The sequence below is a fragment of the Carcharodon carcharias genome, chromosome 2, assembly GCF_017639515.1.
Source record: "Carcharodon carcharias isolate sCarCar2 chromosome 2, sCarCar2.pri, whole genome shotgun sequence".
Taxonomy (NCBI): Eukaryota; Metazoa; Chordata; class Chondrichthyes; order Lamniformes; family Lamnidae; genus Carcharodon; species Carcharodon carcharias.
In genome coordinates this window covers 32685617-32712886 of record NC_054468.1, presented here as the reverse complement: position 1 = coordinate 32712886, position 27270 = coordinate 32685617, and the positions used below count along the sequence as shown (strand labels likewise).

The window sequence follows — 27270 nt, the reverse complement described above, 5'->3', positions numbered from 1 at the left end:
TGCAGTAAGCAGAGGTGAGAGTTTCGGATGGTGAAAACTTCTTGTGTAGTCTCATCATTGATGGGAGCCTCAGAACTGGATTCCCCATTGATCATTGAAAGATGGCACCATGATGCAGATCTCCATGGTCTCACCAGGGTGCCTGGCATGCACAGTGACAGTGTGATGACTTAAACTAATGACATGTCATTGTTCTCCCTTAGGTTTGCCACCACGGACCCAATCACATGACCCTGAAGACCCAACCCTGATGCCAGGCTCCAGATGCACCTGCGTCACATCCACTCTCTGAACCAGGCACCAGCGAAGATACCAGCAACTCGGTGGGTGTTAGATCTTCAGCTAGACTGTTGGTGCGCAGCGGTGAGGACGTGGGTAGCTTGAAACTTTATTGCACAGGCATTGAGTGGACTTGGGGTCAAAGGAAAGGGCCATTTCAGACATCTGGGGTGGAGGAGACCTGGCATGAGGAGGTAGTGCTTATTTGGCAGCCTAGCTGAAGGAACTTTGGATCAAGGCGTTCATGCCTCTCTGGAGGTTACAGGGGTCTGTCTCCACACCCTCAGCGTTCTCCTCACCGTGTTCCTTCACTGACTCACTACTGGATTCATCATCTGTGGCCTGTGCAGCTGTGTCAACATCCTCTTCCTCGAGTGGGTGTCCCCTTGCCAGTGCCAGATTGTGGAGAGCGCAGCATGCAACCACTATCAGTGACACCTGCTCTGGGGGGTATTGTAATGCTCCCCCTGAACGGTCCAGGCATTGGAAGCTAGTCTTCAGAAAGCCTGTGGTCCTCTCTATCACCTCCCTAGTGGAGGCATGGCTCTTGTTATACTGCTGCTCTGCCTCTGTTCGTGGGTGGCGGAAAGGCGTCATAAGCCACCTTTTCAAGGGATTGCTCTTGTCACCCAGCAGCCATCCATTCAATCAGGCTGGAGCACTGAACAGCCTCAGCAATTGCTTGAGGTGCAGGTGGAGTCAGAGAATGCCCAGGGCGCCGGCAGTCGGATGACTACTCAATCGAAGACAGATGATGAGCCTCTGGAGTCGTCCGTTAGGTGGCAGATGCTAGATGTCCAGCCAGATGTCCAGTGCTGTCTAGTGAGATGTCCAGTGAGATGTGCGGGAGGATCCATGAGGGTATGCGTGCCATGGTCTCCTTATGGAGGAGTCCATGCGGAGCACCAGTATTGCGTTAACCCTCATGGTCAAGCTCACTGCCTCCTCCATTGATAGAGTGACCCTCATGGCGGGGCAGCTCCAGGAAAAGAGTCAGGGGTTCCTGGGGTTGCGCTCGGACCTGCAAGCCCTCACACAGGCACTGACCTCAGGTGGTCAGTGTCCATGCAGGAGATGCATGAGGTACCCAGTATCCCAGTTAGGTGCCCGTCCATCAATGGTGAGCAGGGAGGTCCAAAGCGACCTCAAGTTGGCGCACGAGCTGCCTGTCATCCCTGCAGGCTCCTCTCAGGGCACTCTGGGTGATGACAGCAGTTCTTCCACCCCTCTACCAGTGAACGTTGCATCTGATGAGGCGGTGCCGACTAGGGAGATGCCAGCCGTGGAACTGGCCACTCCTTCCCAGGTGGGGCCAGCACAGGCTCCAATGGGCAGAGGATGACCACCAAGGTCATCAAGGCCAACAGGATAGCAGAGTCAGCAGGATGACTCCAATGCCGGTGCCAGCAAGGAGGGAGCACCAGGTTGTAGCACTCGCAAACGTAAGTTTAAGGCAAGATAAGCACAAGAGGGACTGTCACGGGTGATCTTCTGTTCTGCAATGTTTTGTCTATTTTAACTGGCCTGGGAATGAAGACCAGAAAAGATTCTGTTAATTTGTTTTGACTGTCAACATGAGATAAATTTTCTTTTGTCCTAACGTCTGAATATGCTTCGCCTTTTTTTATTTAATGTGGTGCAGGGTACGCAGAATATAATGCTGGACATGGATTGCTCAAAACTTTATTGCACAGGAACTGAGTGGACTTGGGATCAAAGGAAAGGGCCATTTCAGACATCCCGGATGAAGGCGGCAGCCCTGGCATGAGGTGGTAGAGCTTATTTGGCAGCCTAGCTGAAGGAACTTTGGATCAAAGCATCCCTGCCTCTCTGGAGGTTGCAGAGGTCTGCCACCACACCCTCAGCATTCTTGTCACCGTGCTCCTTCACTGACTCACTACTGGATTCATCATTTGTGGCCTGTGCAGCTGCGTCAACATCCTTTTTCTCCAGTGGGTCCCCCCTTGCCAGTGCCAAATTGTGGAGAGCGCAGCATGCAACCACTATCAGTGACATCGAGTTTTGGGGGTATTGTAATGCTCCCCCTGAATGGTCCAGGCATTGGAAGCGAGTCTTCAGAGGACCTATGGTCCTCTTTATTAGCACCCTAGTGGAGGCATGGCTCCTGTTATACCATTGCTCTGTGTTCTTGGGTGGCAGAGAGGGGTCATAAGCCACCTTTTCAAGCGATAGCCCTTGTCACTCAGCAGTCATCCATCAGTCGCGCTGCAGCACTGAAGATCCTCAGCACCTGGGAGTTTCTGTGGATGTAAGATTCATGGGGGCTGCCTGGGTACCTTACATAGACTTGCAGAACATGCATCCTATGGTCTCATACTATCTGCACGTTCATAGAGTGAAATCCATTCCTGTTATTGAAGGCACCCAGCTGACCTGCTGGCGCCTTGATGGCCACATGTGTGCAGTGGATTGCACCCTGGATGCGGGGGAACCCAATCGCTGCAAAGCCTCTGGCTTGCTCAGTCTGGCTGGCCTTGTCCGTACGGAAATGAATGAAAGTCAATATCTGCCTGGACAGAGTTTCTGTCACCAGCTTGATGCAACAATGGACAGCTGATTGGGAGACTCCACACAGATCTCCCACTGAACCCTGGAAAGAGCTGGCGGCATAGAAGTCGGGGGCCACTGTGATTTTCAGAGCCACTGGCATGGGGTCCACCCACACAGTCGGAGGTGATCTCATGCCCAAATATCTGACAGATGGAGGTCACTGTCTCCCTTGAGAGGCAGAACCTCCTTCAGAATTGCACCTCAGACATGTTGGGGTAGCTGCATCCCCACCCACAAACCCTGGCAGCAGGATAGTGGCGTCTTCTGCAGCCCCTTCCGCCAAGGACGGCCAGCTGGCCCTACGTCCCCTGTGCCTGCGCCTCTCCTCTCACAGGTCACTTCCCTGGAAGCTGCACCATGTCGCTTGGCCTCCTCTCCCTTCTACCCATCTCTTCCTCATCAAAGGAGGTGCAGCCAGCGAAGACCATAATCCCCATTACCAGGTAACAGAAGGCTGGAAGGATCCACATGGTTTGAGTTCCCTGAGCTACTTGGAGACACCAAGGAGTCCTGAAATAAAGCCTAGAAATACTAACAATGAAGCCCCAAACAGAGATGAAGCTGCCATATACCAATAAGTCACCAGCAGCAAACTATCTACCAAACTCCTCACTCCTCACACTGGCAATGCTGTTGACCGTTTTTATCCCGTCCGTGGATGAGGTTTTGAAATTGTCGTCTGTCCACTTGCCTCTTTTGCCTGTGCGGCGAGCGCGAAATTGCATAGGCAACAAAAAATTAGTGCCAATTGACTTTTTAATGACCTTAACTGGCCTCCAAATTAATGGTGGGCACAGATCCGGCATCCATGCGCAGCCACCGAGCAAAATATCACATGTGTGTGATGACACCAGGACACTCACCAGAGTCATCGCACGCTATTCTAAGCTCGAGCACGCTGAGCGAAAAATTCTGTCCGGTGTTTGTTTGTGTGTGTGCGTGTGCGTGTGCATGTTTGGGCCCTAATGATTGCATGAGAGCTGAATGCTTGATGCCATATTTAATTGTTTTTCACAGGTTTAATGATTAATAAATTTGCTCTTTCTTTGACTCGAAAACCTTGTTTGATTGACGCCTTCACTGCTCACAGCCTAGTTAAATACATTCTGATCTGGAAAAGGCAGTTTTCGTTTCACGAGGATATAAGGGCAGAATCGTCCGCTCCCATTGGTGGCGGGCATCATGGCTGGTGTGAGCGCACAATATGGCAGGAATGCCAAAAATCAGTTTCACGCCATCATGAAACACGCTTGCAATCACCTGCTCCACCCGTCAATGATGGGCCACATTTCCAACCGTCGGACGTCGGGACCTTCATTGTAATACATCTGCATATTATTATAAGCCCAGATTGTTGAAATCATCCCACATCAAATTTACCGCCCACATTGGTGGGAAAACATGTCTGTGCTGAGCACATCTTGACAAGTGTGGCGTGCAGAAATCGGGACTTGTCAGGGCCTTGCTCACATCGTGGACATTCGAGGAGCAGAAGGTGCTGGAGCCCAACAACAACCGGATCCTGGGGGAACGTCCATCACATGCTGGGTGGATTCTCATCAGCATGGCTCCATCGCAAAGCAGCTCAGGGAAGGTGGAAAATCACTGCTGAGGGTTTGCATTGGGACTTCAGTGTCTTGGCCATGGTCTGCTACGGATGATCGTTGAAGGGGTGGAGAGGAAGGTCCAGCTGTGAGTGGGAGAGGAAGATGTACTGGGGGTCGGTGGGGGGGGAGAAATGGGAGAAGAAGGTCTAGGTTTGACTGGGAGAGGAAGATGTGTCAAGGGAGAGACGTTGGGAGGGTGGAAGGAGTATGGGGACAGGAGGGGGTAACAGGGGAACATACGGTAACTGGAGAGGTAGTTGTAAGCAGTAAGGTGTATGGGAAGGAGTTCAGAGAGGGGGGGATGGAGTCCAGGAGGGGGTGGGGGGGGGGGGGGGTGAGTGGAGGGAGGAAGGAGTCCAGGGAGGAGGATGGAGTCTGGGGTAGGCGGGGGGGGAGGAGTCATCCGGGGGGAGGATGGAGTCCGGGGCGGGGAAGGAGTACTGGGGGTAAGAAGGAATCCAGAGGGAAGGAGTCCAGAGGGGGAAGGAGTCCAGAGTGGGGAAGGAGTCCAGAGTGGGGAAGGAGTCTCGGGAGAGGAAGGAGTCTGGAGATGGGGGAGGAGTAAGGGCGGAGGAAGGAGTAAGGGTGGAGGAAGGAGTAAGGAAGGGGAGAATGAGTCCAGTGAAGTGGAAAGGAATTCCAAGGGGGTAAGGAGTTCCAAATGGGGAAAAAGTTCCAATGAAGGAAGGAGTTCTGAGGGGGCAGGAATTCTAAGGTGGGGGGAGGAGTTCTAAGGGGGCGAAAGAGTCCGGAGGGGGGAAGGAGTAAGGGTGGGGATGACCAGGTGAACATGCAAGTGAGGGGTCTGTGGAGCGATGACTGGAGGGAATGGTGAGATGAGAGAGAGCAGAGTGAGGCGGTAGGGTGGAAGGGTGAGGATGCGATGGTAGAAGGGGTGGTTGATGGGGACTCGAAGGCAAACATGGACCCTGGGGGTCAGGGGAAGGTTAATATGGATGGGGCGAGATTTTTAGGAAAATGCACGTTCACCTGGACATCCCTGAAAGAAAAGGGTTGTGGCTGGTAGGTGACAGTGGGGAGGTGAATGGTGATACCGGGGGGTCCGACAGTGATGGGGGAAAGGACATTGGTGACAGGGGGAAGGTAAAGGATGGGCAGCTGGAGAAGAATGTTAAACGTACTGTTTTTGCAAATCCAAAAGTGAAAGGAGACTCATGGTGCGTGGGAACAGGTACTGCATGGGAGTGTGATCAGTGGGTCAGCAGAACTGCAGGACAGGTCAGGTGGACAACTGAAAGTGAACCCCAGCAGGCAGCACTGAAAATGCGCAAGGCGTTGAGATGAGTGTGATGGGGGAAGGAGCCGAGTGCCTGGCAAAAGGCTCTGAGGCTTGCACGAGGCTCTGAAAGGCCCTGCCACACACAGACTTCCCCATCCAAGATCACACGTGGGCCTGCTGCATGTTGCTGAACTGCTAGTGGTGGGGTCAGGGGCAAGGGGGATACAGGGGGAGGATTCGTGAAGCCTGTAAATGAAGCTGAAAGGGACCATTACACATCATTCAGTGAAAATATATTTTCAGATTATAAAGTGACAAAATGTGTTCACCCGTGCAATGAGCTGTGATCAGAATAACTTTTCTAGGCTTAACACTCCAAGGTGCTGCCCTGACATCCACAGAAGAGGTGGAGACAGCCTGTGCAATGGTTGGCTCTGATGACTACGGCATGGGTCCTCTGGAGAGTCGATATCTTGGGGGCCGTGACTTGCTTTGGCTGACATCCTGTGGGCCAGCTGCTCCTTCTGCGGTGACAGAGGACGAACTTGAGGAGGTCACAGGCGAAGGGGACTTGGAGGAAGCGGACAGCCTCTGAGATTCCTTAGTAGATGACCCAGAGATGACCAGCTACCTCTCTTCCTCCCTTTGGGTGCCTGAAGACCCTGGCCTGAATCCTTAAGGGGAAGGAGCACCTTGAGGGATATCGAGGATTGCCCCGTTTCCCTCTCGCATTGCCACTGTCGGAAGCCGCCCATGCTCCTCTCATGCATCTATGCGTTCTGCTGGACCAGGGTCTCCATGGCGTCCACCGTCCTTCCTATGAAAAATTCGATACATGCAAATTAGAGAACCACTTTCTCAGAGAGCAGGCGGACGCACTCCTCCGACTTGCATGTCACTCTGTTGAGAGCTTCCAACAGCTCTGCATGATTTTCCCCTGCCTTCTGCTGACCCTCCATGATGAGTTGGAAGGCTGAATCCAGAGGCCTGTCATCTGACTCAGATCTCACAGATGCCTCTTCCTCAACAGTCGTCTGAGTGCTGGGAAGCTCGGCTGAACATGCCTCCTCCTGCTGCAAGCACATGTCCGTGCAGTGACCACCAGATTATGAACATGAGCCTGCTCTAGATCTAGGTCCCACCAAGGTGTGTGTATCTGTGCTGGAGGAGTGTGTAGGTAAGCACTGTGCCAGATCATCCAGGCTGTTTATTTCCAGCTCTTAAATGGAGGAGGTGTCCTTTTGGTTGGAGATGAGGAGCTGGATGGAGCTGAGGAACTGGCTAGCTGAGGGTGTCAGTCGCTTGGCAGAGTTCCCTGTGAACCAATGTAGAGATAATTAGTGCATGACAGCAGGGTCAAAAGCAAGAGAGAAGGGGCTCACATTTGCATTGAGAGAGGGATGGTGTGATGCAGGATTCTCACGTGGGTGTTTGCCACCGATCTCAACATTGATGTAGGCACAGTTCACATACGCACCAGTCAGCACGATGGCACATTCCTCAAAGTGAGTGAAGGGCCTAACATGGGCCACTCCAACCCCGGTGTGGGACCTTTCCCTGCTGCTTTGAGCCAGCTTCTCCTCCATGAAAACAGATGGAGAGTGTGAGCAGGACACATGGACTGCATGAAATGTTTGTGTGGTGAGCAGAGCGATGGACAGGATGAGGACACAAGTTTGAGAGGATATGAGCCGGATGGAGATGTGAGGTTGTGTGTGTTAGTTGTTGTGTCCCTTGAGGTGTAAGATCCCTGTGGATGTGTCATGGGTCCGTGAGTTGAGATTGATGAGAAGAGTGACTTACCCTGGTGGAACAGATGAGACCATTCATCCTTTTGCGGCACTGGGTGGCTGTCCTCTTTTGCAGGGCATTGGTGCTGACCATCGCTGCTACTGCCTCCCTTGCTTGCTGGCCTTCGTCCAGAATGGGGTTTGAGGACATCATGGTGGGCCTCCACGGGGTCCAAAAGGCATTACAGGGATGTGGCTCTAAATTGGGGGGCTGCCTTTCAGGGCCATGTCTTCTGTACAGCAGTTCTGGTTTGGAAGCACTGAGAGGTGTGCGCACAGCTGCACTTTAAATATGATGCCCGGCATGAGGAAGAGGCAAAGTGACGGCATGGCGGGTGAATGAGAGCCTGCCCGCCATTGAAAGGTGTGTTTCCAGGGAATGCATGATTAATGAGGCAGGATTGGGACGATATGGCATGAAAAGCCGCCATTGCAGCAGGTGGGTAAAACGTTCTTTTTCCTGCCCACTACTGCACTTAGTGCAAATTTGACACAATGCCACTCTAAAACCTATGCTGTGGCCACCTGAGGAGGTTGAATAAAGGGGAGCCAGTTCACCCCTTCCCACCTGGTTGTAGCAACATTAGTTAACATGTGGATGAAAACAAAAAAACTGCGGATGCTGGAAATCCAAAACAAAAACAAAAACAGAATTAAACCTTAAACCTGCTTATATTTCAACTCTTTCTTGGACTCGAACTCAAGTTCTGTCGAAGGGTCATGAGGACTCGAAACGTCAACTCTTTTGTTCTCCGCCGATGCTGCCAGACCTGCTGAGTTTTTCCAGGTAATTCTGTTTTTGTTTTTGTATTAGTTAACATGTAATGCATATTTGATGCCAGTGCCACCATTTTCATACAAATGTACAAATTAGGAACAGGAGTAGGCTATTCGGCATCTCGAGCCTGCTCCATAATAAGATCATGGCTGATCTAATTCTGGCCTCTGCTTTCCTGTCTATCCTTTCATTCCCTTGTCAGTCAAGAATCGATTTAACTCAGCCTTAAAAATATTCAATGCCCCTGCCTCCATCGCTCTCTGGGCAAGAGAATTCTATAGACTAACGGCCCTACGAGAGAAAAAAATTTTCTTCATCTCCATCTTAAATAGGAGACCCCTTAATTTTAAACTGTGCATCCTAGTTCTAATCTCTCCCACAAGGGGAAACCATCCTTTCAGCATCCACCTTGTCAAGTCTCCTCAGGATCTTAAATGTTTCAATAAGATTACCTCTCATTCTTCTAAACTCCAATAGATGCAGGCCCAACCTGTCCTCAGAAATCAATTTCTTCATTCCAGAAATAAATCATTAACCTTTTCTGCACTGCATCTAATGCAATTATGTCCTTTCTTAAATAAGGAGACCAAAACTGTACACAGTATTCTAGATGTATTCTCACCAATGCCCTGTACTTCAGTAGCAAATCTTCTCTACTTTTATTTTCCATTCCCCCTGCAATAAACGACAACATTCTATTTGCCTTCCTATCAATTGCTGTACCTGCAAACTTAACCTATCCATGTCCTTTTGCAGACTCCTCATGTCCTCTTCACAACTTACTCTCAAATCTGCCTTTGTGTTATCAGCAAATTTAGCAACCATACATTCAATTCCTTCATCCAAGTCATTGATATAGATTGTACATAGACTGAGGCCCCAGCACTGATTCCAACAGCACTCCACTCGTCACATCTTACCAACCTGAAACTGACCCATTTATGTCTACTCTAAGCTCCCTGTTAGCTAACCAATCCTCTATCCATGCTAATATATTACCTCCTATGCCATGAGCTCTGATTTCGTGTAGTAGCCTTTGGTGTGGCACCTTGTCAAATGCCTTCTGGAAATGTAAGTACCACATACACAGATTTCCCTTTATCCATTGTTTATTTCCCTAAAGAACTTGAATAAATTAGTCAAACACTATTTCCCTTTCACAAAACCATGTCAACTGCTTGATTGCATTGAGATTTTCTAACTGCCTTGCTATAACCTCCTTAATAATAGATTCCAGCATTTTCCCCATGACAGATATTAGGCTAACTGGCCTGTAGTTTCCAGCTTTGTCTCCCTCCTTTCCCGAAGAGTTATATTTGATAGCAGCCTGTATTTTCAAATATGATGGGAGCTTTCCAGAATCTAGGGATTTTTGGAAAATTAAAACCAACGTATCTACTATCTCAGCAGCCACTTTTAAGACTGTAGGATGACTCTCCGCTCCAGCTTTTTCTTAAACACCCACAGCTGAACATGCATTCAGCAGCAGGAAAGACACCTTCCCTTCAGCACTATTTAAAGGGATCATCAACCATTCTTGAGTTATTGATAATTAATTTCTACTCACTCTATGAGTTTGCAGAAGTTGTTGGTGGACACAGCTGTTTAAATTTGGTGAAGTCAATGGTAGTGCTGCACATGGAGAAGGCCGTGGTTTTGACTTCAAGGATTCTGGTCAGATCACTTGCTCCCAGTTATGGTAACCATCCCCCTTGGCCTGCAGCATCAGGGGGACATGGGAGACAGCAAGCTGCTCACAGAGGGTGGAGGAGGGTGAAGAGTAGGGCCTTATTAACCCAGAGTTTCCAACCTAAGGCAGGAGTTGACTCCATTTTATGAAGGAGGTGCTCATGGAAATCTGGCACCTCCTGCAGGCAGACCTGCTCTGAAAATGGACATGACCATGAATTTCTTTCTATTTGGATACTTCCAGGCTGGAGAAAATGATATCCGTAACATCTCCCAATTAGCCATTAACAGCTGAAATGAGTGGTGACTGATCCTCTTTATGCCAGGAGAGGGCAGTTCATAGTGTTCTCCCTGCACAAAGAGAAGCAGGCAGAGCATGCATATGGCATTGCCAGGAGAGCGGGCTTCCCCATGGTGCAGGCTGCTATCAAGAGTCCACTTGGCTTTGTGGGTGCCATATCTAAATGCTGAAAAATACTGAAACCACAAGAGGTTCTGCTCCATGGATGCACTGTTCTTGCGTAACTATGCTTAGCACATCATGCAGGTTAATGCTTACTATCCTGGCAGCAGTCATGATGCATTTATTCTGTGTCAGTATGCAGTTCCCTCAGTATTTGAGCAACTGTGTCAAACCAGAGAGTGGCTGCTAGGTGACAAGAGCATTCACTTTACACTTGACTCATGGTACACAGATGTTTGGTCCCTTGGGGAATTAAGGCATATGGGGATATGTGTATTTAAGACCAAGATAGATAGGTTCTTGATTGGTAAGAGGAACAAAGGTTACGGGGAGAAGGTGGGAGAATGGGGTTGAGAAACTTATCAGCCATGATTGAATGGTGGAGCAGACTCGATGCACCGATTGGCCTAATTTCTGCTCCCATGTCTTATGGTCTTATGGGAGTGGGCAAAAAAATGCACTTAAAGCCAAATATCAGCCATGATCATATTGAATGGCAGAACAGGCTTAACGGGTTGTATTATTTACTTCTGCTTCTATTTCTTTTGTTTGAATGAACTTGCTGAGCAATCCAACCGCACATGGCTATTATGTGTCTAATGAGAGAGTAGATTATTGAGATGCTCAAGAAACAGTTCTGCTGTCTGGATAACTCTGGAGGAGCCCTGCAATATCCACTGCAGCATGTGTCATGATTGTCATAGTCTGCTTTATCCTACACAACCCCACCATCATGAGGGCACAGCTCTTGCCACCAGTATGAAGAGAGCAACTGAGGAGCAGGAGGAAGGGAGAAGGAAGTCAACACATCTCATTTCTAGCCAGGATGTCTGTGGACTGTGGTTCCACTGACCAGAATTTGAAATCCCCATTCTGCAACAGGCCCACACAACACCTCTCCTTTGGCATTGGCCAATGCAGCTTCCTCTTGGCCTCAATGCTGATATAAAACCCATTTAAAAACAGCCATTCCAAATCAACTTCATCGAACAAACCATCTAATATTCCATACAAAAATCAATTAAACACCCTTGTGTCTTCCTTGTGCCTGACTTACATTTGACTTTGTCTGACCAAATGCTCCTACGCAGTGCTACCCTGTGGTTGCAGCACACTATTTGCTTTCAGTGGGCGCGACTAGAGATGACTTTGAAGAATGCTGTCAAGCAGCCCAGACCATAGAAAGCCCAGCTTTGGACTGCACCACATTGACATGCAGCAATTTCAGCTTCCTGATTGGCAGACAACACAGCAAGGGCAATGGCGAAGTGGCTGTGGTTTGTATATAAATGCTGTCATCCTGAGAAAGAACAACATGCCCCAGTGAATCACTGCTACTTTCCCAGACTGCCAGCTCAAAATTCTAGTAATCTGTTTCAGTACAGGTTGCTAGACAGCTGCAAGACCTTGAAAGCCCCACTGAACATTGGTATTTGCAAGCATGATGGCAGCAGTCTGAGCCTGCATGGCACCAAGCTGTGCTTGCAAAGCAACCAACAAAGAATTCATGGTCTTAATCTGAGCTTCTGCTGCAGCACTTAGATACTGGGTAGCTCCTGCTTGTGGTTCAATGGAACCAAGGATATTGGCCATCAGATGCTGCATCATGGCTAGGTTCGCAAGTGCTGACATGGAGTTGGCCAACATTTTCACGTTGAAAAGGATGGACTCCAATATCTCGGAAAAGCCCTGTGCACAAGCCCAAGTCGGCACAGGATGCCTCCATGCTCCTTGGAAGTGACAGCAGATTTTATGGCAGGCCTGTCTATGCACCAAACATTTCATTGTACATGCCCATCAACCTTTTTTTTATCGTTACTTCATCGAAGTCCTCATCTGAGTACCCTGCTGCACAGCTCATGAACGACCTTGTCCTCCAGGATGCTAGTACCGATGTTACCCTTTCACACTGCCTTGGTTGCAGGCCACTCATTCCCATTGATTCACTATCTTTAAGTCCTGCCTCCAAGTTACCCTCTAAGGTTTGCATATTGGCAATGTCTGAGCTGGGAGTTGACTGATGAGACGGTAATTGGCTTGGTTGAATTTGTCCTGCTTTTTTGCGTACAAGACATACCTGGGCAATTTTCCACATAGTCAGGTAGATGCCAGTGTTGTAGCTGTACTGGAACAGCTTGGCTAGGGGCCTGGCTAGTTCTGGAGCACAAGTCTTCAGTACTATTGCTGGGATATTGTCAGGGCCCACAGCCTTTGTAGTATTTGCAATATTTGGGCCCATAACTTCCGATGGGGTGACAATTGAGGCAGATTGCCACTCCACTCCTAGTTTCTTACCTAAAAATGAAATGTTCCTATCTAGTCCGACCTTCCAACTCAGGCCGGGGAGATCACTCCAGCGCAGTGGGTTCCCAAGGCCTACTGTCGAGTCCAGGAGGGGTAGTCGGGGTCGGCCTGATTGGGTGGGGGGCTGCGGGTCAGGCCAGGGTGTGGGTGGGAGGGGTGCTGGGTCGAGTCAGGTCTGGGGAAGGGGGTTAGGGATAGACTTGGACCGGGGTGGGGCGGGGTGGTGAGTTAGGTCAGGTGGGGCTTGGGGTTGGGAGTTCATGCCGGTGGGCATATGTCAGGTCGGTAGACTGTCAGGTCAGGGGGCTCAGGGGAGTAGTCATGAGGTATTGGGGGCCATGGGGGAGTCCCGAGCGGGATCAGGGCGTTTGTCAGGGGAGGTAGTGAGGGTCATGGGGAGGAGTCCAGTGGTGGGTCGGGCTGTGTCAGTGGTAAATAGTGCTCACAATCTAATTAGGTTCACAGCAAAATTAGATTCAGAGGGAAAAAAAAAATATTCCTTAGATAATATCACCATCTTCAACACCTCTTTGTCCTTTTGGCTGTGACATCTTTTGGTTATCTCCACCTATCACTGGCCCTTTATCCAGCTCTACTTGTCCCACCTCCCCTTAAACCAGCTTATATTTCACCTCTTTTCTATTTTTACTTAGTTCTGTTGAAGGGTCATTCGGACTCGAAACGTTAATTGTTTTCCTCTCCGCAGATGCTGCCAGACCTGCTGAGTTTTTCCAGGTATTTTTGTTTTTGTTTTAGATTCAGAGGGAATAGATTAAGATAAGGGAAGTGGATAGGAAATTAGCTGATTTCACTGGGATCTATTTCTGATTAATTCACTTAAAAATGGCTAATCAAACAGTAGTCAAAGTAGTGGGTATTCAGGTACAAGCTGAATAAGGAACGGATTAAATATGTTCCTGCTAGGAAGTAAAGAGGTGCATCAATAGCTGGGTCAATGGATAAATTGACTATAGAAACAGGAAAATACAAATATATAAAAATGAAAGAGAAAAAAATCTATGAGAAATATATACTATATAAAGGAATACTATAATAGAAGTAAAGCAAAAGAAGTGATTAGAAAGGTTAAGAGGAAGAGGAAGATTGACGCTGAGCATAAATGATAAAGGTCAGTTCTCACAAAGGTGTTATTAAAGAAGGCAGGGGGGAATTATTTGGAGACAGAGTGGCGTTCTTAATAAGTCTTTATGTCTCAATTTTAATATAAACACACAAACACGCAAAATAAGAGCAGAAGTAGACCATACAGCCCCTCGAGCCTGCTCCACCATTCAATAGGATCATAGCTGATCTGTTTATGTTTCAAATTCCACACTCTACCCTTGACAACCTTTGATTCCCTTGCCTAACAAGAATCTATCTACCTCCGCCTCCCAACTCCTTCTGAGGCAAAGAGTTCCAAAGTTGCACAACCCTCAGAAAAATTTTCTCCTCAACGCTGTCCTAAAAGGGCAACCCCTAATTTTAAAACAGTGCCCCCTAGTTCTGGGCTCACCCACAAGAGGAAACATCCTTTCCATGTCCACATTGTTAATACCGTTCAGGATCTTATATACTTCAATCAAGTCACCGCTCACTATTCTAAACTCCAGTGGAAACAAGCCCAATCTGTCTAACCTTTCCTCATAAGACAACCTGCTCATTCCTGGTTTCAACCTAGAAAATCTCCTCTGAACTGCCTCCAATGCATTTACACACTTCCTTAAATAAGGAAACCAAAATTGCACACAATATTTGAGATGTAGTCTCCCCAAAGCCCTGTATAACTGAAGCATATCATCCTTACTTTTATGGTCAATTCCTCTCATAATAAAGGATAGCTTTCCATTAGCCTTCTTAATTACTTGTGTACCTGCATACTAACTTTTTGTGGCTCATGCACTAGAACACCTAGATCCCTCTGCACCTCAAAATTCTGCAGCTGCTCTCAGTTTAATATTCTGCTTTTTTATTCTTTCTGCCAAAGTGAACAACTTCACATTTTCCCACATCATGCTCCATCTGGCAGATTTTTACCCACTCATCTACATCCATCTGCAATCTTATGTCCTCTTCACAACATACATTCCTAACTATCTTTGTGTCATCTGCAAATTTAGCTCACATGCCTTCACTCCCCTCATCTATATCATTGAGTTAAATTGTAAAAAGTTGAGGCCCCAACACAGACACGTGGGACTCCACTCGTCACATCCTGCCAATCAGGAAAAGACCCATTAATGGATACTCACTGTTTTCTGCCAGCCAGCTAATCTTCTATCCATGCTAATAATAGAGGAAGCTGAAACTGTAACTGTAGAAATAGCTAAGATGATTGAGAAAAAGGCCACTTATAGGGCAGAATTGTCTGCCTGTCGGGTGGGCGGAGCAGGAGCGGCCATGGACCCGATTTGCGCCCATGATCGGGGGGGGGGGGGGCTGCGCTGCCATTTTGGGCGGGCAGGCCAATTAAGGCCTGCCCAGTGCACTTCCGACTCCTGTGAATAGCAGGAGTGTGCAGGCTACAGCGGGCGTGCACAGGCCACCGGGTCCAATGGCGACCCAGCAGTCTGTTTAAAGGAAGGCCTGGCAGCCTCATGTAGGCTGCTCACAATGGCCATGTCCAGGTCACACCGCAGGGGGACTGCTGAGCAGAACACATTGGAGGGAAGGGTAGAGGAGTAGGGCAGGCTGCAGTGTTTGCCACAGGAGCAGGGCAGGCTGCAGGGTAAGCCAACGGGGGACCAATGAGCCCCTCACTTTTCTGATGACTGCCTTGCTACCCTCAAGGAGGCGGTAGCACAGCAGCAGGTATTGGAAGAAGGGGGTCCCCCAACATGACCAAATGTGCCTGGGAGGAGGTGGCAGAGGTGGTGAGCTCCCACGACATGGTGTGGCACACCTGGATCCAGTGCCATAAGCATTTCAATGGTTTGTTGTGCTCTGGTAGAGTTAGTATCCTGTTGGCATTGGGCATTTAACCCAGCAGGTAGCCTTAGCCTTAGAGCCCCCACCCCCGACAACCTCCAAGTCTTACTGTTGTGACTACATTGAATCATGTTGGGCATTTCTTGTATGCTGGGTGGGCAGGCAGATAGTGTCCATGCTTACATCAACCTGAGTGGTTCATGAGGAAATGAGTTCTCCCTCACATCATGTGTTGCTCTTAGTCGCACATGACTAGTCTGGGGGCAACTTGGAGATGCAGCTAGGCACATACTCAGAACTCCAACCCGTGTCCTATTCACGGTGATGAGATTGTGGAAGGGTAGCCTCAAAGTCTCGCGGCCAAGAGCCATCTGCTGCACTCGAAGCTGTACGTAGTTGCGCATCCTTGTTATGGGAGCTAAGACTGTGTGTTTCCTAAAGTGATGGACGCAAAATGTGTCCAAAGTGGCCGTGGGAGGGTGGGTGGGGGGGGGAAGTTTGGGAGCAGACATACTATCTTTATGTGACTGATCAGCAGTAGCCAGGAAGAGGAGGCACTGGAGGCCAGGTATGGGCCACTGTGGTTGGGGTGCAGCGTGCGTGTGCAGAGTCCATGTGCAATTAGCCTCAATGAATGGTCTACTCTGTTTTTCGGGAGAAGAATGCTCACAATGCATGTGAGTGTTTGCGGACTAGAGGCGGCCAGGCCCAGCTCATGATTTTAAGCCGCTTCGAGCAGGAGAACCTGGAGCTTGAGAGGCGCCATGTGCCCAGGTCCACTGGTGTCAGTGAGGCTGGGGTGGAATGGCCAGGTATTTGAGGTTAACAGTGACATCCGCTCTGTCTTCCCACCATCTATAGTACTGATGATTGTGTGATTTGTTGTTGTTGCAACATTGCTCATTCACAGACTGATAGAGTCAGAGGTGTGGGTCATAGACAAAGGTCCCTCAGCCCTTCAGAGATCGCGTGTCAAGCATCTTCTAAAGTTGCCTTATCCCATTTCCAACCACTATCCCCATGGCCTTGTGTGCCATGGCATCGCAACTGCACATCCAAATACTTATTACATGTTAGGGGGGTTTCTGCGTCCACCAGCCTTTCAGTCAGTGCGTCCCATATTACTGTGTGCAAAAGTTGCTCATCACATAACCTGTCAACCTCATGCCTCTTACCTTAAATCAATGCCACCTGGGTTACTCATCCCACTGCCAAGGGGAAAAGTTCCTTTCTGTCGACCCTATCTATGCCCCTCAATGTTATAAACCTCAATAATGTCACCCCTCAATCTCCTCTGCTCCAGGGGAAATAACCCCAGTTTATGCTATGTCTCCTCATAAGTCAAACTCTCCAGCCCAGCCAGCATCCTAGTCAATGACCTCTGCACTCTCTCCACTCCAATCACATCCTTCCTGTGAAGCATATATCACTACTGCATGCTGAATTATAGCTGTGGCTTAAGCAGCGTTTTCTGCACTTGCAACATGACCTCCCTGTTCCTATATTCTATTCCTCGGCTAATATAGGCAAGTATGGCATTTACCTTCTTAAATGCCTTATGTACCTGTCCTGCTACCTTAACAGGCCTGTTGACATGCCAAGCAAGGTTCCTCTGATCCTCCTTACTTTCCACGCTCCTATCATTCCTCATGCATTCCCATACCTTGTTTCTCCTGCCCAAGTGCATTACCTCACACTTATCCTCATAACATTCCATTTAGCATTCCTTAGGCCATCTGACCAGCCCGTCTGTATCCACTTGTAATGTAAGGGTATCCTCCTGACGATTTGCCACCCCACCAACATTCGTCTCCATAGGTTCTCTAGGTACTCAAGGTACTCTAGTAGGGGTGGGGTGGAAAGGCTAGCAGGGCATAAAAGATTTAAAAATAATGGAAATAGGTGGGAAAAGAAAAATCTATATAAATTATTGGAAAAAACAAAAGGAAGGGGGAAGAAGCAGAAAGGGGGTGGGGATGGAGGAGGGAGTTCAAGATCTAAAGTTGTTGAATTCAATATTCAGTCCAGAAGGCTGTAAAGTGTCTAGTCGGAAGATGAGGTGCTGTTCCTCCATTTGCATTGGGCTTCACTGAAACAATGCAGCAAGCTAAAGACAGACATGTGGGCAAGAGTCCTCACTTATCACCCCACCAGCCTCCGCATTCAAAGGATCATCCTTTGCCATTTCCGCCAACTCCAGCATGATGCCACCACCAAACACATCTTCCCCCCGCCCCCCCCCACCCCCCTGGCGGCATTCCGTAGGGATCGTTCCCTCCGGGACACCCTGGTCCACTCCTCCAAAACCCCCTTCTCCTCAACCCTCACCTATGGCACCGCCCCATGCCCACGCAAAAGATGCAAACCTGCCCCTTCACTTCCTCTCTCCTCACCGTCCAAGGGCCCAAACACTCCTTTCAAGTGAAGCAGCATTTCACTTGCATTTCCCCCAACTTAATCTACTGCATTCGTTGCTCCCAATGCGGTCTCCTCTACATTGGAGAGACCAAACGTAAACTGGGCGACCGCTTTGCAGAACACCTGTGGTCTGTCCCCAAGAATGACCCAAACCTCCCTGTCGCTTGCCATTTTAACACTCCACCCTGCTCTCTTGCCCACATGTCTGTCCTTGGCTTGCTGCATTGTTCCAGTGAAGCCCAATGCAAACTGGAGGAACAGCACCTCATCTTCCAACTAGGCGCTTTACAGCCTTCTGGACTGAATATTGAATTTAACAACTTTAGATCTTGAACTCCCTCCTCCATCCCCACCCCCTTTCTGTTTCTTCCCCTTCCTTTTGTTTTTTCCAATAATTTATATAGATTTTTCTTTTCCCACCTATTTCCATTATTTTTAAATCTTTTATGCCCTGTTAGCCTTTCCACCCCACCCCCACTAGAGCTGTACCTTGAGTGCCCTACCATCCATTCTTAATTAGCACATTCGTTTAGATAATATCACCACCTTCAACGCCTCTGTGTTCTTCTGTTCTTTTGTCTGTGACATCTTTTGATTATCTGCTCCTATCACTGCTTGCTTGTCTTTACAACCACACCACCCCCCCCCCACTTCTCTCCTTCCCCACCCCCACCTTAAACCAGCTTATATTTCACCCCTTTCCTAAGATTCACTCAGTTCTGTTGAAGGGTCATGAGGATTCGAAACGACAACCCTTTTCTTCTCCGCCGATGCTGCCAGACCTGCTGAGTTTTTCCAGGTAATTCTGTTTTTGTTTTGAGACTATGCTTCGCTTGGTGTCCGTGATGGAGGAGTCCACGCAGAGCATCACTGATGCAATGAGCCTCAAGGCAGAGCGTCATGCTTCCTCCATGGAGAGAGTGGCGACTCTCATGGAGAAGGGCTTCCAGGAGAACAAGTAGATTCTCCTGGGGTTACGCATGGACCTGCAAGCCCTCACAGCGCCAGTGGCCACAGCTGGTCATTGCTAATGTGGGAGATGGTGTGGGCTTCAAGCTTCCCAGCTCATTGCCCATCCATCAACGGTGAGCAGGGAGGTCCGGGACAACCTCACGTCGGCGGAGCAGCTGTCTGTCGTATCTGTGGGCTCCTCTCACAGTGCTCCAGATGAAGGCAACAGCTGCTCTGCCCCTCTCCCAGTGACCACTTCATCGGGTGAGGCTGCGACAACTGGGGAGATGCCAGCTGTGGGCCTGGCAGATCCCTCCCAGCGGGGCCAGCACAGGCTCCATGGGCCAGAGGGTGGCAGCCAAGATCATTGAGGCCAACAGGACAGCAGAGTCAGCAGGCTGTCTCAGATGCCACTCCAAACGATGGGGCAGCACCAAGACGTAGCATCCGTGAACATAAGCATAAGGTACCTTAGGCACACCATGGGTTTCTCACTGCTGCTTTTGTGTTGACCCTAGATTAGGGAACAATTATTTGTTTATGCTTGAAAAACGTTTTAGTTTGTGTGACCTTATGATGGTGAAAATTAAAACCAGATGTGTTACCATGGCTGAGGGTGGCTCCTTGGTTCTGGATTTGTATGTTTTACATATGAGTCAAGAGTGTTTGAGTAGATATTGAAGTTTATGTCCAAAGCCCTTGGTTGCAGCTGATGAACTGGCAGATTTAGCACTTAAGTGCCGAGTATGGAAGTGCCAGGCAAGGCTGGTCCTCTTGATCCATTTGTGTGAAGCTAGCTGAAGGCTCGTTGGATTAAAGTCTCCTGGGTGTCCCTGTCTCCTTGGTGTAGTCCCAGGTTAGTGTTTAGCCCCTCATCATTACCTTGTGCTTCCTCATCCCCAAAATCAGTGCTGGCCTCATCGTGTGCTGCCGCATCCACTGCGTCAATGGCTTCATCATCCACTGCAGCCCCCCTTTCCAGCGCAAGATCGTGGAGAGCGCAGCATGCAACCACTATCACTGAGACACGATCTGGGGGGTACTGGAGTGTGCCCCTTGAGCCCTTCAGGCATCGGAAGCACATCTTAAGAGCACCAATGGCTCTCTTCACCACAGCCCTTGTGGAGGCTTGGCTCCTATTGTACCGCTGCTCAGCTTCTGTTCTTGGATGGCGGAGAGACGTCATAAGCCACCTTCTGAGGGGATAGCCCTTGTCACCCAGCAGCCATCCATCCAGCCGGGCTGGAGCACTGAAGAGCCCTGGCACCTGGGAGCATTTGAGGATGCAGGCATAGCGAGAGCTGCCTGGGTACCTGGCATAGACTTGTAGAATCAGCATCCTGTTATCACACACTACCTGCACGTTCATGGAGTGGAATCTCTTCCTGTTGATAACGGCACCAGGCTCACCTGCTGGCGCCTTGATGGTCACGTGTGCTGTCTATTGCACCCTGGACTTGGGGGAAGCCAGCAATGGCTGCGAAACCTCCGGCTCGCTGTGTCTGGCTTGCCTGGTCCCAACGTAAGTGGATGAAGGTCAATGCATGCCTGAACAAATAGTCAGTAACTTGCTTGACACAAGTGTGCACAGCTGATTGGGAGACACCGCAAAGATCACCCACCGAGCCCTGGAAGAAGCATAGAAGTTAAAGGCAACTGTGACCTTCAGAGCCGCTGGTATGGGATGTCCGCCCACAAACCCCATGTGTGTTAGGAGTTAGGATAGATCTCAGGGCCAATCATCTGACAGATTTAGTTGACAGTCAGAGCCTCCTTTGGCACTGTGCCTCAGTCATATTGAGGTAGCTGCTTCGCCGCCTGTATACCCTGGCAGCAGGATAGGGGTGTCGTCTGCGGCCCCTTCCACCTTGGACTACCTCTTGGCCCTGCACCTCTTATGCCTGCACCAGTACTCCCAAAGGCGGCTCCCCTGAAGGCTGATTATGCACTCCTGGCCTCCTCCTTCTTCTAGCCTTCCCTTCCTTCCCTGAGGAGCTGCCTCCAGTGGACATGTCAGAACCCATACCCAGGCTAAAAGGAGGCCTCCTGACTTCAGAGTGCTGACCTGAAGGTTCAAAATACACAGAAAGCTGCTGGAATTTGTTCTGAACTGCTACAGATCACACAGGCAAGTTTAAAAAACTTTCTGCAATAAATACTCACAGACTAGACTGACAACCCCACTGAGCCCTCTTATCCCGCCCGTGTATGAGTTTTATTAAAAAATCTCTTACCTGCCTGCCCGTTGCGCCCATGCGCCGACCCAAAGCTCGCACATGTGCCTGCAAATCAGCGTCGATTGACGATTTAACAGCCTTAACTAGCCCGTTAATTAATAGCGGGCGCACGTCAAACTTCATCGTGCGCCGCCCAGTGAAATATCACGATGGCCTGCGGTGACATCAGGACACTCACCCAACGTCACCACAAGTCACTTTACACGCTGACTGGCAGGGCCCGCTCCCCGCACATCAAGCAGAAAATTCTGCCCGCAGAGATAAAGATTCCAAACGTAACTACATAAAATAATAGAACTAAAGCAGAAAAATCACTTAAGTCCTGACGGCATGTATTACAGAATAGTGAAAGGGGCCAAAGGAGGATAACAGAGGCATTAATCCAAATTTTCTAAGAATAAACTTGATCTATAACAAGTGTGTTAAAATGATCCAAGATTAGCAAATGTTAAACTTCTGTTCAGGAATCGAAAAAGGGATAACCAAGTAAATTATAGGCCAATTAATCTTATGTCAGTGGCAGGTAAACTTCTGAGCTGTAATATATGGTGAAATTAGTGAACACTTAGGCCCAGATTTTCGCTCCTGGGTCAGGTGCGCACAGACTAGAGAATTCCCAGCTCAGTGTACCCGATTTTTAAAAATGGCTGCCCGGGCGTTGGATTTTCAGTCCAAGGGGCAAGCTGGATTAGAAGTCAGGGCAGATGAGCCGGGAAGAAGTGAGGAGACCGCTGGGGGTGGAGGCAGTCTGGGTGGAAGGCCTGCCTCAGGGCTCTGGCACTGTGTCCAAAATTTTAAAAGAAGATTAAAGCTTGAAACATCCTCCAGCTCTCAGCCCCCCATGCACACTCCCCATGCCCCCTCATGTCCCTCCCACCCACCCAATAACTTCTCATTACCTCTCTTCCAACTTAATCACCTACCTAGCCCACCCACACTCCATGGTCCTTCACAGCCCCTAAGCCAACTTAGTGCCAACTCATGCTCCCCCACCCATGACCCTTTGCCCTTACACCTACCATACTAACTCACCTAGTATCCACCAAGGCAGGCCTCAGGGCCCATACATTGATGTGATGAAATAAAGTTCTAACTGTCTATTGCAGACTTCACTATATTGAAAAAACATTTTAATTCATAAAACCCATTTACTACATTTGTATTTCTTCAACTAAATAAAGCCTTATAACAACTAACATTTAATTCAAGTGCACAATTCCTTATAACAAGCATTGAAAGTCATCGAAGAGTCTATAACCACTTAGCTGTCAATCAAACTGTTTAAAAAGCAGGCACCCTGCTGTGACAATGGATGGTTGTGAAATCAGCACTAATCCAGTAGTGCAAACCCTCAGGCTTATGTTAACAGACAGAGTAAAAAAAATGATTGCTTGCACTTTCAAACACCTCATTTTTTTCAAAGATTTAAAGGATAGGATTTTCAGTTGCCTTGACAGCTTCTTTTGTCAGGTACTTCTGACATTTTTGACAAGAGCCTTTGACAGGTGCTTCTGACTGTTGAGTTTGACAGGTCTGTTAACAGTTGCAATCAGCTTGTCATTATTGAGTTTATTAATATTTATGCCTAATTTTAACAATTTCAAAGGGCACCTGATCTCCATCAAAGGGTACCTGACCTCCATCAAAAGGTGTCTGGAACCATATCCAAAGGGATACCCTGGCTATCCAAAAAAATCCATGAAGTTCAGATCTGGTTTTACCTGTCCTAATCTGCACACTCTGGGTTTCAAACTCCTGGGCTACTGAAATCCCACTTCAGAGGCAGCTGAAGATTTAAATGGCCAGCTGCCTTCATAACTCGCACTTGCGCAAAACGCACCCCACCCCAGATCCTGCCCCATGAAAACATGAACTGCCGTATTCAGGGATGGGGCTTAGAATTTTCAGCTGCTTTTGCCACAATGGAGAGCCTCTGGCAAAAATCTGGGCCTTAGAAACACATAGGCTAAACAGAGACAATCAGTATGGATTTATAAAATTTATGAACTTCTAAAGTATTTGTCATGTTTGATTAATTCTATTTTTTGTACAAAGGGAATACAGTGGATGGTGTATGTGCGCACCTTCTTTTCAGAACTTGTTTGATAAAAGCGTCTAATATTAAGGCACACAATATTAAAAGGAATTAATCCATAAGAATAAAACGATTGCTAAAGAATAGAAAGATTGCTAAGTGAAAAAAGTAGAGATAAACAGTTGTTTTTTGTATTGACAGGATGTGGGTACTGTTGTGAACCAAGAATTTTGATGACATTTTGTTTTCCATAATTTGTATAGGAAATTTGTATTTGAATGCTCCAAAAGGTGTTTAAAACATACAGGATTAAGATGTGGACTGATATGACACATTAAGCAGTTTACACACCTGCCAGATCCCACATCCCACACAGAAACTGTATGGTCAAAGGAGCCCGTGATAATCTTATCCCCTGTTGTATTAAATGACAAAGAGATGATTTCAGCGGAATGTCCCTGAAAAAAAAATAAGTTTATCAGAAAGGAACAACCTATATTTTTGAAGTAAAGTTATTGTTGTTATGTAGGCAAACATGGCAATCAATCTGTCTACATCAAGGTTCCACAAACAGCAATGAGATAAATAACCAGATAATGTTTACAATGTTGATGATTGAGACTTAAAATTGAACAGGACACAAAAAAGCTTCCTGAACTTATGTGAATAGTGCTGAGGGATTCCTTATGGCCACCTGAGGAAGCAAGACAGAAGCCTGGTTTAACATCTCATCTAAACGATGGCACCAACACACTTTCTTTGTACTGCACTGTCAGTCTAGACTATGTGGTTAAGAAATAGGGTGGGGCTTGAATCTTCGATCTTCTCACTCAGAGGTGAGAGAGCCACCAATAAAACAAGATCTTGTTAAAGCATATTGAGAAGAAATGCCAAAGTTATTCATAACCTCTAATTTGGATTATGACTCTTATGCACAGGCAAGTCAGGCATCATGAAATGCTTCATGCTTAACGTGGAGACTGATTTTCCACTAACTCCATCTTGCCTATGGCAGCTTAGAACAATAGTTGCCATCACACAGGAAGCATACCGGGTAAACATTTATAGAGAGAAGACATACATAATCAAAAGAGAAAAAAGATTAGAGTCAAATTGTTTGGTTGTGAAACTGTGCGAATCACTGTATTAGATATCAGTGAAAATAAATTTAGCTACACAAATCTGATATTTAAAATTTGACTAATATCTAATAAAACACTCAAGTTGACATAAGCAACTAATGCTTCCAAAAGTATAAAGGCCTTAAACTAGTCGACACATTGGTTCCCAAAGATTCTTAATCATTGACAACATGATTCATAATAACATGTAACACAGTAGATGACAATTTGGCTACTGAACATTCATCATTAGGAAATCAAATATTCCCTAGCAGAATGACTTGAATGGACAAAGGGATGAAGAGACAATATCAAAATGTTTGTCATCTAATCATGCAAGAAAATCAAAATCACCACGATATGCTTGAACTAAAAAGAGGCATTTGTAGCATTATTTTATATGTATACCGTTAGAGTAACTGATTCTTCTCCAGACTGGATATCCCAGAGCTTTGCTGTAGTATCCATGCTGCCTGTTGCTACTAGAGTACTTTGAGGATTAAATGATAAACACACCTATAATAAGTTAAAAATAGGAATTAAAAATATTAACCTTTAAAAATAAATTATTCAGCATTTTTTTAATAAGACACCTTAATTAAAAACCACAGGATTAATTTCAGGCTTTCTATAAATTGCACCACCTGCCACAGTTGTTTCCTTGGTATAAAGGATGAGGCTTACATAAAATTGTGGTCCAATCACAGGGATAAAAGGACATCACAATTCACAAAAGTCAGAACCTTGGATTTTTGAACATCATCTGAACCTCTCAACTAAATTACTGCTCCAGACTGTTCATTTATACACAAACATTAATTTGTTTAAAATCACTATTGTTGTGTGTTTCCAGTAGTTAACAGAGGAACATTATATGTATACTGTCAAAGTATAACACTGATTTGAACATAGGAACTAAATATACAAAATTGGATGCTGCAATGATCTAAACTGCAAAGCAGTACAAATAATTATTTTTTAAGAGATATAGGATTGATATCTTAGGTTATGTAACAGCAGTCAATGATTCCCCTACCTCCCTCCTGTTTCCACCCATTTTCCTCCAACAAAGATAGACTTTTTTATTTTGATATCCTTACATAATATCATGAAATTCTATTGTAATCAGAATTCAAATTAATTCCATTTGTTCCTCCAGTAAGGTGGCAGATCAAAGGCCTTCAGTAGAACCAATCTCTGTACAGTGTGCAGTGTATGCAAGAATTATATAATTGTATTTTTTTTAAATCAGTAATCCCAATTCTCAGACTTTGTATGCTCTTTATGGTGTAAATATTGTCATCTGAGACCCTGGATTGGCATGATATTTTTTCCAATTTGGAAAGGATGGAGATTATATAAAGTTAGTGTGCACTGCAGACAGTTGTTAAGTCTGAGCTCCAGAACCCAAGATACATTTTTATGGATCACAGCGGATGTTCAATTGCATCATCTGGGATAATTGCTGAAAAGAAGAACAGCTTTAAAAGTCCAAAGTGGCAACATCCTTCTGACCTGAAGGTGGCATCTCATACTAAGATATTATTTTTCAAAGGCACTAGCAGCTCTCTGGTACCTCATCAAGTGGTTCATGTTCTTACGTGAGTCTGTGCGTCTAAGGAAATGGCTAACATGTTAAATGAATACTTTGCATCTGTTTACATAATTGAGGAAGAGGACAAAGGGCAATTACAAATGAACTGAAAAATAACATTGGCGAAGAACTTAGTGCATTTAATATAAGTTTAAAAAATGGTAATGTAGAAAGTAATGGGCTACAGACAAATCTCCAGCTTCCAGCTCCTGGGTATTAAAAAAAAAAGGAAATTGCAGATGTGCTCAGCATAATTTTCCAAAGGTTACTAGATTTGGCAATTGCACCTTTGGATTGTAAAATTGAAAATGTTAATTCACCATTTAAGATGGGAGGAAGGGAGAAACCAGGTAACTATAGTCCTATCAGTTTAATATCAGTGTGGGGAAGTCTCTTGAATCTATCATTGGGGACAGAGTAACTGAACACTTGGACAAGAATGAGTTGATCAAAAAGAGATAACATTGATAGTGAAGGGTAGGAAATGCTTGACTATTCTAGTTGAACTTTTTGAGATCATTAATTATGGTGGCATGGAAGAGTATGGATGTTGTCTAAATGAATTTCCATAGGCATTTGATAAGGTTCCTCACAAAAGACTACTAGCACAAATAAAAGCACACTAAATAACCTTGTGACATGGGTTGGTAGGTAGGAAACAGAATAGGAAATGTTCTAGCAAGTTATGTTCCCCAGGAATCAGTACTGGGACTCAGCTTTTCACTAACAAATTTCTGTGCTTTAATTATAGTTAATAAATGACAATGCCATTTTAGGGGAGCTACTGAGCCCCACTAACTGTCAAAAAGCAACTTGGAAAATAATGTTATCATTGAATAGAAAATGCATATATAGCAATAATATGTTAATGCATCAGTAGTGCTACAGAAACAATCCAAAACCTTTAGAATGTCAAATTCTTCAGACACTGTAACAAATGGGCAAAGATCTGAGGACATAATAGATCCCGAGATAACAATGCAGACCCCAGTTTGAAAATATAAAACTGCCAGGAAGCTGTGCTGACACAGGTGAAATAACAAACTTGATCCAATTGATTTGCTCATTAATGTAACTTTCTCATATAAATCAACTCAAGTGGATCTCACTCAACTCCATGCCCACCCCACCCCCATCTCCCAAGATGGCATCAGTAATTTTCTTCATGAGAAATTAGAACTATACAAAACAAACAAAAACAACAAAATCCTAAATAATTATTTTAAAGTTTGATTATTAAAAGGAGCAATAACAGCGAGGTGTCA

The 27270-nt window shown here is 46.8% G+C and overlaps 1 protein-coding gene across 1 annotated transcript in view; it reads right to left on the bottom strand.

The window, feature by feature from the left end:
- Positions 1 to 27270, bottom strand: part of daw1 (dynein assembly factor with WDR repeat domains 1) — a 79677-nt gene that overhangs the window by 22911 nt on the left and 29496 nt on the right. Inside the window, exons 7-8 of the mRNA XM_041180893.1 lie at positions 24820 to 24927; positions 23642 to 23748 (exon numbers count right to left, since the gene is read on the bottom strand). Of these exons, the coding sequence (XP_041036827.1) occupies positions 23642 to 23748; positions 24820 to 24927 (215 nt within the window). The remainder of the gene's footprint in view (positions 1 to 23641; positions 23749 to 24819; positions 24928 to 27270) is intronic.